The 11,766-nt window shown below is 41.9% G+C and overlaps 2 protein-coding genes across 3 annotated transcripts in view; both read right to left on the reverse strand.

Annotated features, from left to right (window-relative positions):
* Positions 1–46: 46 nt before the first annotated feature.
* Positions 47–4,853, reverse strand: tipin (timeless interacting protein). Of its 2 annotated transcripts, XM_069715938.1 has the most exons (10): positions 4,792–4,853; positions 3,420–3,579; positions 3,175–3,265; positions 2,355–2,430; positions 2,134–2,256; positions 1,987–2,050; positions 1,047–1,277; positions 762–831; positions 446–731; positions 47–397 (listed from the first exon to the last, which is right to left on the reverse strand). In XM_069715938.1, exons 2-10 carry the CDS (start codon positions 3,565–3,567, stop codon positions 236–238), a joined length of 1,251 nt encoding a protein of 416 aa, XP_069572039.1. In that variant the 5' UTR covers positions 3,568–3,579; positions 4,792–4,853; the 3' UTR covers positions 47–235. The 2 variants fall into 2 exon arrangements, with proteins under 2 accessions (XP_069572039.1, XP_069572038.1); XM_069715937.1 differs by having other exon boundaries at positions 47–731.
* A 1,054-nt stretch (positions 4,854–5,907) lies between these two features.
* The window catches only part of lctla (lactase-like a), a 7,937-nt gene continuing 2,078 nt past the window's right edge, over positions 5,908–11,766 (reverse strand). The window contains exons 4-13 of the mRNA XM_069715987.1: positions 11,678–11,766; positions 11,459–11,587; positions 11,229–11,324; positions 10,208–10,262; positions 9,948–10,109; positions 9,343–9,617; positions 8,276–8,402; positions 7,246–7,445; positions 7,084–7,147; positions 5,908–6,023 (exon numbers count right to left, since the gene is read on the reverse strand). The exon at positions 11,678–11,766 is cut by the window's right edge and continues 21 nt beyond it. Of these exons, the coding sequence (XP_069572088.1) occupies positions 5,908–6,023; positions 7,084–7,147; positions 7,246–7,445; positions 8,276–8,402; positions 9,343–9,617; positions 9,948–10,109; positions 10,208–10,262; positions 11,229–11,324; positions 11,459–11,587; positions 11,678–11,766 (1,313 nt within the window). The remainder of the gene's footprint in view (positions 6,024–7,083; positions 7,148–7,245; positions 7,446–8,275; positions 8,403–9,342; positions 9,618–9,947; positions 10,110–10,207; positions 10,263–11,228; positions 11,325–11,458; positions 11,588–11,677) is intronic.

Here is an 11,766-nt window from a genome sequence, read left to right on the forward strand (position 1 = left end):
GTTTGAAGTGTTGGCGGGACAAAAAAAATATTTTTGGGAACCGAAGTTTAAAACCAACTAATTTTATTGAACAATTCAGAAAATAAACTGATTAAATAATAATCAGGTCCGTGTCGTCGCTGCCAAAAACTGAACAGAAAATATGGAATCGATGTTTTAACTATAGAGTTTAGATTATAAAGCTTCACCCAAAAACCCGTCGCCGTGACAACAGGACTTTAGAATCTGGTGAAGCTCAGGGCTTCTTACTGGGTGAGCTTTTATCGTCGTCCTGGCGATCGTCGCCGAGACGATGCTCGGGGACGCAGTGGATCTCTGTCTCAGAGTCTTTGGGTGGAGGCTCACTGGGTGGCTGCTGCTGCTGTTGTTGTTGATGTGTGTCGTCCAAATCGTCCACCTCCTCCTCCAACTCCTTCTCCACCTCCTCCTCCACCTCTTTCTCCACCTGCTCCTCCACCTCCTTATTCTCCTCCTCCACCTCCTCCTCCTGATCGGCGGAGCCGTCGAGGACGTTCGTCTCAGTGTCTTTGGGTGGAGGCTCACTGGGTGGCTGCTGCTGTTGTTGTTGATGTGTGTCGTCCAAATCATACACCTCCTCCTCCACCTCCTTATTCTCCTCCTCCACCTCCTTCTTCTCCTCCTCCACCTCCTCCTCCTGATCGGCGGAGCCGTCGAGGACGTTCGTCTCAGTGTCTTTGGGTCGAGGCTCACTGGGTGGCTGCTGCTGCTGCTGCTGCTGCTGCTGTTGTTGTTGTTGTTGTTGTTGTTGTTGTTGTTGTTGTGTGTCATCCAAATCCTCCACCTTCTCAGCACCTTTTTCTCCATTATTTTCTGTAACAGAAAGTTTTCATATCAGACTAAACCAGATCATTTTTCACCTTTAAAAAAAATAAATAAATAACTGACAAAATATTTTTATATTATGGCGGCATCAATATTTTGATCTAGATTTGTTTGTAGAAGAAATCTTAAAATAAATAAAACCTTAAAACTACCTTTCATCACATATTTGACTGAGTGATATTAAAAGTGCTGAACTGACTCACCTGCTAGCTGCTGGCGGGCGAGTTTCCTCTCCAGCGCCCGCCGTCTGTTCAGCTCCATGCGTGTCCGCTGCTCCTCGGTCAGAGAGGGAGGAGGAGGAGCAGGAGGAAGAGGAGGAGCAGCGAGGGCCGGAGTCGAGTGGACCGGTTCTTCTGGGTCGTTAACGAAGCTCCCTCTACCGAACGGATCAGGATCCCCGAATACTTCCACCTCCGGCCGAACTTCTTCCTCGTCTACGACAACAACAAAAAGACCGTTAAAAACATGCTGACAGACGCGTCTGTTTGATATTGAAATAAATTAAGTACATGTCTACATACTGGTCGCAGAGGAAAATAATTTATCAAACAATAACGGTAATTAGCAACCTGTCTGTCAGTGAACACTGATGCTGACAATAACTAATGTTACAGGAAGTGACCATATTTGGACGAGCTGGGGGAGGAGCCAGCGGTGGATCTGACCGATCTGATCGGAAACCTGACGATACTACGTCCCGCCCACCGATAGCTGTAACCTGACTGCACCACAGGCCTGTCAATCAAACAGACACGCCCCCAAAAACAGGTCTTCTTGAATCTTCTTTTCTAATGAATGAGGGATTATTTTCAGATGGACCTCCAGAAAACTAATAAGAAGGAGTGACTTTAGCTAACAACACCGAGATAACTGATGGACACATTTTATTCACTTTGGATTTGATGAGAGAAGTTGAATGGGAGTCTATGGAGCCGGAGGCTTTTTGGAGCCGACCTCTAGTGGCACTCGCTGGTATTGCAGCTGAAGACACTTCTGGATCAGAACCATTTTACAGACCTGAAGCTACGAACTCTTTTAGAAACAATCTGTTGAAACAACTTTGTCCAGTCCAGCAGGTGAGTCTTTTAAAACCAGAAGAATAATGTGTTTCCGTTGAAACACAATCAATAATGTGCTTTTCACCGTCTTTCCCCATGAAGTCTTCGTGCGTCAGCGGCATGTCCAGTCGGATCCGTTTGAGACACGTCTGCGCGACAAAAAGAAGACAAACCATTAAAACTGCGGAAACCCTGCGGACTTCGTGGAAACCTTCCGGCGCTTCGATCCCACCTGAACTTCCTTCTTGGCGCCGAGCTTTTCCACTTTGTCGATGAAATCTTCAAACTGCAGCTTGGGATACAGGCGGTGGGCCCAGTTCTCCATCTTCTGCATGAGCAGCCGGAGGTCCTCGGCCTGGTCGGACCGCCACAAACACCACGAGTCGGTTAAACGTCACGCCGTCAGAAAAAGGCGCGCTTGATTTAGTTCATAAATGTGTTATCAGCTCGTACCTCGTGTCCTTTGCCTTTAAAACGAACGTTGTCAAACAGAGTTCGCAGAGCTGGAAGACCTCTTTCTGAAATCAGCCTTAAAAAAAAACAACAGTAAAACCAAACATTAATTATAACTAGTCAACAATAAGACATTACTTTTACAGGACGAAGCTACAGTTGAACAAAATGGTGCAGTTACCATGGTAACAACAATAACAAGCAAGTGAAACAAACAAAACAAAAAAAACAAGGCATGTCGGTCTTAGATATTATTTTCTGGTGCAAAAAAAATTATTCAATTCTCAAGACTGTTTCTGTAGGTTACAACATATCGGAAGTATTTTACTCACTAATATTGGTATCGACCCAAAAAATCCAGCATCGGTCGGATTCTAGTAACTAATTCAACTAATAAAAATAATTTTTAAAACCTTTTTATAAGGTACAACTAGATGATTTACAGGAGCCTGTGTAAACAATAAATTACGTACTGGCCAGCCACGCCCCCTCAAACATTAAAGGTCCAATACTTTATGACATCACAAACTTACAGGAAGTCTAAATGACACATTTGCTGAATACTTTTTTTTGTGCAATTCTCCATATATCAATTTTTTTTTTGACAGTTTCACAGTATTTCTAGCACCTAGACCTGCTTTATAATTAAAAAAAAAAAAAGAAATCTGAATTTATATAATACGGGACCTTTAAAATCGAATGTTTTAATCACTGTTCGTGTCTCAACTTTCTTACACTGGCAGAGCAAATAATGTCCTTTTTAAATTAGCATTTAAATGTATTTAACTCCTGTTTTTATAAGGTGAAACGTCGGCGGTACCTCTGAGAGTCCAGCTTGGGTTGTGGCCTCTTCACGCCTCGTCTTTTAGCCGCGGGGACGTCGGCCAGCTTGGACATGTCTCCGTCCTCCGCTGCAACCAACACGCCACGCCGGAAAATAAGACGAGTTACACGACAGGAAAACCTTCAAGACCGTCATTCATCGTCTGCAGGGGTGTTTTTGTTACTGTAATAAAATGTTGAAATATTGTCTTGACAAAATGGATTTTAACTGCAGCTTCTCACCGTTAGCAAAATGATCTCCGTCCTCCTGTCCGCCGGCGCCGGCGCCGCCCGGGGAGACCGGCGGCGGGAGAGGAGGGAACATTTCATCCTCAACGCCGCTGTAGCGGAGCCGGTCGTCTTTTCTGCCTTTTTCCTGCGACTTGCGCATGGTGTCGAACTCCTGGAGGGAAAAAATAAAAGCTGTGTCAGCAACAATCAGCTTTCAGAGTTCACGTTAATTTAACTGTTCTACTGCTAATAGAACAAATCATTTACTGTAGTGAAACAATAGAAACGATCAGTTCTGACGTACATTTATTTTTGTGTAAAAAAACAATATCAGTAGAAATCACTTAGCTGCATTTATACTCGGACTACTCTAGTATTTCTGTTTAATGTATTTATATACTCTTATGATTGTTTATTGGCTTGTGTATGTTTTTGCTGTAGTTAAGATTTATATTTGACTTAAATAGAAAATTAGATGTCCTTTGAAACACCTCTAGGTCAAAGACCAATATTATTCTGTCATCCTCTGGATTGTTTTTCCGTTCACGAAACATTTGTATTGTATTTTTGCATGTCTGATTTTCCTGAAAAGAAGGATCCCTCCTCAGTTTCTTCCCCCGTTTATTTTTTCTGTTAGACGTTTTTCAAAGAGTTCTTCCTCATCTGAATCAAGTAACTAAGTAAGTACTCTTTGCTTTACAATATGGCCTTAAAATAATATCACGATATTGATAAGGTCATTCCGTTACAGTGTCGTGATGTGGTTGGTTGCAAAAGATCAGATGTACAACAAACTACAGAAATATCTTAGCTTTTAATGAATAATTAAAAAAAAAAAACTGTTATATTCAAGCCAACATAAAACCACAACACTAATTTATTCTTGACATTTATAATATTTTTTGTCTTATCTTTAGCGTTGCAGAAATGCCCAACTCATTCACGTTGATCTGAATTTGCCTTTTAATTTGAAATTTTGTCTCGGTCGAGCACGAGCTTCCGCCGCAGGAAGGCGGCAAACTCAACCAAGATGCGGCCGCGAGCCGTCACGCGAAGTACGGAGACCGCCGGTCACCGTCAGACAGGGCGGCCAGCGGAACCGGGACAGTCCCGGTGAACGGCACACTCGCGTCTGTTTGTCTGAACCGGACGTTCACGATGAGTAACGGTACCGAGCAGCTGCCGGTTATCCGGCCGTAGATACGAGTTAAAACGCGGCTAAGCTAACGACGAGCTGCTGAGATCAAGTCGGCTGACGTCATCAAACTGCCCGTCAGTGACGTCATGAAACTCAACGAGTCGACGTGAAACTCCCAAACACGACAGCGAGCTTTTAAAACAACACACCGAGCAGCTCGAGAGAAAAGCAGCTTCAGTTCCGTACCTGCTGCGAGCTGTCCGACGGTGAGCGAAGCGACGAGCAGCCGGAAGGCTAGCGACGTCAACTTCCGGTACTAAACTGCGCCCGTTTTTTAGTTTTCAAAATAAAATCCCACAGAAATTACTCCTACTTTTTTTATTCGGAAAATTCACAATAAATACTTTTTGGGGGGTATTTCTCAAGAGATCAAAGAAACGATAACGTTTTTCTTTTATATATATATTTAAAATATAGCCTGCATTATGTTCAAGAAAAATGGTGTTAACTCGCACATGTTGCTAATTCAGAACTGAATGAACAACATCCTTCAACACTTTTATTTTCAAACTATGTTACAAACCCCAAAAACTACATCAGAAGTCCCACATATCCTAAAGAGTCTATAAGTTGCAGCAAAAACATTAAATTTATTAAAAAGAAAAAGATTTAACAAAAAGAAAGGAAGCCACTCAGACCAACCTGCAAAGGGTCAGAAGATTCACCATCTTCCCTCCAAACTAAACCCCAAATCAGAACCAAACCCTACAGAAATAAAGCAGTAAAAACAGAACAAAACTCTCCATCATTCAGTCAAATCGCAAAAAAACAGACCAAACCAGATCGAAAAGCGTTTCTCATGTTTTGCATCACGTACATTTTCATCCGATAGAGTTCATCAATAACCACTCCAAATTTAACTCTTAAAAATGTGTTTAATTGAAGTTTAATGATCCACAGAGTGTACAACACTTTATGTCCGTCACTCTTTTCTCATTTTTACAAACTTGTCGACAGTAAACCGTCTCCGCTCTGCAGTTAGCTTGAGCAGCCAATAAAGCTCAAAGCTACGTCAAAAACAAAAAAAAAACCCACACAGGACCAGTTTGTTAAAAAATAAATATATAATAATGAAATCGTCATATAGCTCCCAAATCTGAATTTCATTGTTCCAGAGAAAAAGAGTCTGTTTGTTGAAAACAGAGCGGCAGGACAGTTAAATCAACAAAATGCTCTCGACGGGAAGAAAGTTTTACGGCTTCGAAAGTCACTCTCAGATTCATTTCTTCCGCTTCAAGGCTAAACTGAGGTCTGGTTCCAATAAATAAATAAAATAATAAAAAAAAGAGGATGTGTTGTTTCTCAGAGGCGTCCGCGCAGCAGGAACATGAGGAAGACGGCGCTGAGGAGGATGCAGAGCGTGCACACGGTGGGAACCACGATCTCCGTCACCATCTCCATGTGGCCGATCAACGGATCTGCAAACACCGAAATTTAATAGATAAATAAATTCATCAACACACTAAGACGTATGTACGTAAAAACACAAGTTGCCAAGTTCAAGGAAATACAATTTGGAAAAATGTGGGAAAAAAACAACAACCTGTCAGCACATTTTTTACATTTAATATCTGTATCACTTATATTTTACATTCTCAGGTCATTTGCAATAAATTCATGTTTGTCTAATTCTTGTCAGTCCAAAATAAAATTTGAATTGAATTGAATAAAAATTACTCCAACAAACACATTACACATTTTATTGGATTCATTTACTGCTAAATTTAGTTTTTAAAATTGTTTTTATTTTTAACACCATTATTATTCTAGAAGTGAAACAGAAGATGGTGCTTCATTTCTCACTTATTTAAGCATTAACTAACTAATCATTTACTTATTAAATTATTTTCTAATGTGTCTGGATTTGTAGGATTGTGTGTAAATATAACATTAGATTTAAACAACAAAAAAAAGGTTGTTTTTACGCACATTAAGTTTACAGTAACATGTTTTGCCCAAAAGACATAAAGCCTTTAATGAATGACATTTGCTGAAGTAAAAATTACAAACATTTATTTCGGGATTGTAAAATGTATTTATAGTATTTTTGTATGTTTTCTTATCTGCAGGAGTTTCAAAACTCTTAAAAGTGAAATAAATAATAATATCAAATCCATGTTTTTGTCTTTTTACTGAATTTGTGGACGGGGAGTTTATTTCCAGTACACCAGTTGAGTAAATAAATCAACTTCCCACCGCTGAGTGAGCGTGAAACGGCTGCTGAGGGAGGAAGTGTGTTAAATCTCACGCTGCCACATTTCATCGTATATATTGTACCTAAACTTCGTCATGCACTGGCCAAGCCTGGTGCATTCCTGCATGTTCCTGATTTCCCTGGGACTGTCTTCTAGCTGGAGGGGGCAAAACAAAGAAAAAACCCTGTTAGATGGCGGAATAACAAGCTTCGGACAGACTTTTTTTCTTTGTTTGGCCCCGCCCAGCTCTTCACAGCCTCACGCGGCGCTTCGCTGTACCAACCTGCAGCCAGCAGCTGGTTACTGGAGGAGCAGGTCTCCACGGCTTTCCTCTTCCAGCTCTCCACCTGTCAACACCAAACAAACTCAGTTTAAACAGCGTACTCTCCTTCAGGTTTAAAAAATAAATTAAAAAAATGATGTTGAGTGTGCTGTTGGAGTTTACCTCTCTCTGGTTGGGGAAGCCGTTGGAGCTGATGATGCGTTTGTAGAACTGGACCGAGGCCTTCGGGTAGCGCGGCTTGTTCTTGTTCCTGAAGTCGACGTAGTAGAGGCCGAACCTCTCGGAGTATCCTTCGTCCCACTCGAAGTTGTCGAGGAGCGACCAGGCGGTGTAGCCCTTCACGTTCACCCCGTCTTTGATTGCTGCGAGTTGAACCGGAGACAAACTTTTAATTATATGACAGGTGGCTCCGCCCCCAGAGATCTGATTGGTCAACTGAACATTTGGAACAAATCATCATGACATCATCACTGGAACTATAACTCCTCCTCCTCAATGGGAAAATATAATTAGAGTTGAATTTAATATAATGTGCAGTATAATATAGTTTCTACTTGTTATAGTTCTATTAAATGACCCATTTGGTGAAGTCGGGTCTCTTTTGGTCCTTTTTGGTCGCTCTGAGCACCCGTACCGTAACACCACGGATAGTCACGCACTTACAATCCTAGCGGAGGCTAGCTGGACCGGTTTGGTTTGAACACATGACACGGAGCTAAAATGTTAAAAACACATGAGAACATGGATATCTTTGTTCATCAGATATCTTTGTTCATTAGATATCTTTGTTCATCAGATATCTTTGTTCATCAGACATCTTTGTTCATCAGATATCTTTGTTCATCAGATATCTTTGTTCCAACCAGACTGAGCTAGCTGATCAGTTTAGTGTTTCTATGTTCTGTATTTATTCGGTGGAGACTAGAAATCCTCTCTGTTGCTAGGTGGTTGCTAAGGGTCGAACTACTTCCTGGAGTAATAAACATTGCTTACGTTACATAAGAGTCTACTGACGTGACTGATTGTTTTCCGGTTGTTAGTCGTACCCCGTGTATTACCTTGGAAAGGGAGATTGCACTAATATTATTATATTACTTATTATTATTATTACTAATATTGCTTAATCTATGTATTCAAACCAGCTCAAACACAACGTAAAGTCTTTGTTTGATGTTATCTGCGTGCGTTTCACCTTTCAGCATTTCGTTGATGTAGTCTTTGAAGTACTGCATCCTCCAGTCGTCACAGAGGTCGGTGCACAGCATCTTCTCCGACACGCCGTTTTCCGTCACGTAGATCATCGGGTTTCCGTACTGCGTCTGTTGGAGAGACGTCGTCAGTTTGTACCATATATTTCAAATCAAAAGTTTGCGTTAAAATTTCTTCCATTGGGTTGCTTTCACGGCATAAACTTAATTTTGTTTTTCTGGACGAGAGTTAGATGAGAGGATCAATAACAGTCTAATGTCTGAGCAATAAACTTTAAATTGTGTAATACACCCGTCTGTCCACCGGAGGCAGAGGACAGAGGCATGACCAGTACAGTTACAAAAAATAAGTGGCTAAATTTAAGAAATTATCATGGTTTGAGATCAAATAAGTAATTTCACGTAACTAACGTTCCATACTTAACGTACGTTATATTTGTTAAAAACATTACGTTGTGTGAGGAACTCACTTATGTCACTTTAAAGAAAGCACCTATTTTTCTTTATATATCGTCACATGACCTCCGTCAGAGGACTTCCTTCTTTAGCCATACCTGTACTCTTCATGGTGCCCTCTAGTGGACCGATGGGTGAATTACACAATTGACAGTGGATTGGAAAAGGGAGTTTATTGCTCGGAGGTTCGGCTCCTGAGAAAATTACACATTTTGTTGCTTCTTAAAGTTAGAAAATAAATAAATGGAACCCCTGCAGCAGAAACACATTAATGTCAATGAAAATGTTTTTCCTGAACTTAAAACGTTGAAAAAAATGCAAACAATAATTGTGGTGGGTGATAAAGTTTGTATCAATCTTCTGTAACTCTCAGAAAGAAAGCAAAAGATTGAACTTCCCAAAAACTAGTTCTTTGAATCACAAAGCCATCTGTGCACTTATTTAATTTGGCTCCAAATTCTTTGTATCAACTGAACTTTTATCAGCCAACCTTGCATTGCTTACGTGCCCAATTTTCCCGACAGAAACCTAAAAAAATATATCTTAAATTTAACATATATACGGCAGGAAATCTGGAGAGTTTTAAGATTCGTACCTTGACAAAGTTCAACAAACGTCGGAAGCCCCAGGGAACCGAATAGAGCCACTCGGAGCCGGGATCGGGCCACTTCGGGTCCACCAGCTCGGCAAGGTCGCGATCCGCGAAGTAGCTATCCCCGAGGCCCGACGGGTAATTCTTCTGGGTGACGTAGCGGGTGGTGAAGTGTCCGAGGCCGAGGAAGTCGCAGGTGCCCTTGATGTAGCTCTTCTCCTGAGGCGAGAAGACGGGCAGCCGCGAGGCTCCGAGGCCCTGCTGGCCGCTCTTCCTGCCTGGACGGGAGAGTTCGGGACACCTTGTAGTGAAACCGAGACACGACTCACGTCGTATTGAAACGACAATAAAAGAGTCGTGGAAGTAACGTCCCGTAGTTTAGCATGTTTCTCTCGAGTTTTAGTACAACTATTATTGAGCGAAACTATTGACCACAATCAAAATTCACTTTTAAAAAAATCAAGCTTTTTCACGAGCACGCTACGAGACTGGTTTCTTTTCTTTGGGGAACATGAATGCTTAAAGAACTTTCTTAGAACAACGGATCCGTTGGTTATGGAGATATTCCGTTTTCTGAGACGTCACGTAAACGTTTGACCAGAACGTACCGATGTAATCCTTCATGACCTGAGGGTAGTCTCCGTTAAAGATGGGCGTCGCAAACCATCCCATGTAGAACTGGATGTATCTCTCGGCCGCTTCGATGTCCCTCTGGTTGGAGATGTCCACCGGTTCACCCCAGTCGGCCGTAAGCGAGATCCCCACCAGGCCTGCAGACAAACAACAACTTTACCGTCCAGCACCGAAGAAATTTACCTCCGATTTCAACCACAAAACCTCGAAAGAAAAAGTCGTTTCCCCCGTTCACCTTTCTGTTTGTTTCTCCACTGCATGTCGTACGTGTGCCAGACTTTAGCATGAGCCTGTTGCAAAGACAGAAAAGAAGAATATCTGTTCACTTTCTCTGACAATAATCTACAGAAATGTCAAGAATGTCCCGATGAAATCTTCCTCTGTGGTCCTTGATGTCTTCTGTGCGAAAGGTCAACAAATACCACTATAGTCATCAATAACAATCACCAAAGAAAAAAATATTTTCAAACATAAATTATCAAAACTAACGTCGGAATTGTAACTAGGATGAAATTCTTCGACTTACTAAATTTCTAATCAGCAAAAGTTCCACGTCCTTTTTAATAAATTGTGACGGTTACTAATTATTCTAATGTGAAAAGGTAACTTTTTCTAACGCTCCTAGAAATGAAGGACCTGTTCACAGAAAGCGCGAAGCGAGAGGAGTCGAAGCAACAAAATGAGACATCTGTAAATCTCTGAGTTTGTAATTCACAACCTGAACCGTCAGGACTCAAGCTGAACACATCGGTTCAGGTTTAGATTATTGAATTATTCCAGCGGGTTTTAGAGGGTCGGGCTCTGCGCTGCGGTGGATCAATGAACTGTGCGAGGGGGCGGGGCTCTTCTAGCTTTTTTTACATTGAAAACTTTTGCATTGATTGCGTAAATATAAACTGTATAAAAACTTTTATAACACTTTAGTTTTCAGGAGAAGATACTCTATAGCAAGATACGAAAAAAAACAAAGAACCAAATGAAAGAAATTGACAGTTAATATTTAGCTGATATTTTGTGACTTGGCACATTTGGCTCATTCCAAGTATTTCATAACTATCTTTTCTACGACAAATGATTTGATGTTACAAATTAGTAGGATAGTGGCACGATTTCAAAACGCCTCTGATTTTTTTGGAGCTTCATCATGGGGGGAGATTTTTTTCTCAGTTAAACCAGCACCAATGGTAGATGGGAACTGGACCGACCGACCGACCGACCGGCCGACACCAAATTGGACACAAAGCATTCATTGTTACCTTGATGAGATGGTGGGCGGCTTTGTAAGCTCCGGTTCCCTTCAGCTTCATACCGGGTGCATGTTCGCCTGTTTCATATCCCTCCACAGCAATGGACTGAAAACACAAGACACCAACGCTCACCGTCCGACAGAAGATTCAAACATTATGGCTGAGAACGGACGCCGTGTCTCTTCGACCGGACGCCGTGTCTCTTCGACCGGACGCCGTGTCTCTTCGACCGGACCTACCCACGGGTTGTTGAACGTGATCCAGTACTTGACTCTGTTCCCGAATCTTTCGAAGCACAAGTTGGCGAAGTCGTTGAAGTGGTTGACCATGCTGGCGTTCTGCCAGCCGCCGTATTTCTCCTGCAACACCTGCACAGTCGCAAACCGGATTACTGCACGTGTCCACGCTGTAGCGCCGAGTCAGCAGAAAGAAATTTAAAAAGCAGGTCCAGCGCTCACCTGTGGTAAGTCCCAGTGGTACAGAGTGACGATGGGTGTGATCTTATTGTCCAGGAGTATGTTAATCAGGTTATCATAATATTTGATTC

The sequence above is a fragment of the Brachyistius frenatus genome, unplaced genomic scaffold, assembly GCF_029030835.1.
Source record: "Brachyistius frenatus isolate BFR_SWC_R1_liver_20210118 unplaced genomic scaffold, ASM2903083v1 Contig_150, whole genome shotgun sequence".
Taxonomy (NCBI): Eukaryota; Metazoa; Chordata; class Actinopteri; family Embiotocidae; genus Brachyistius; species Brachyistius frenatus.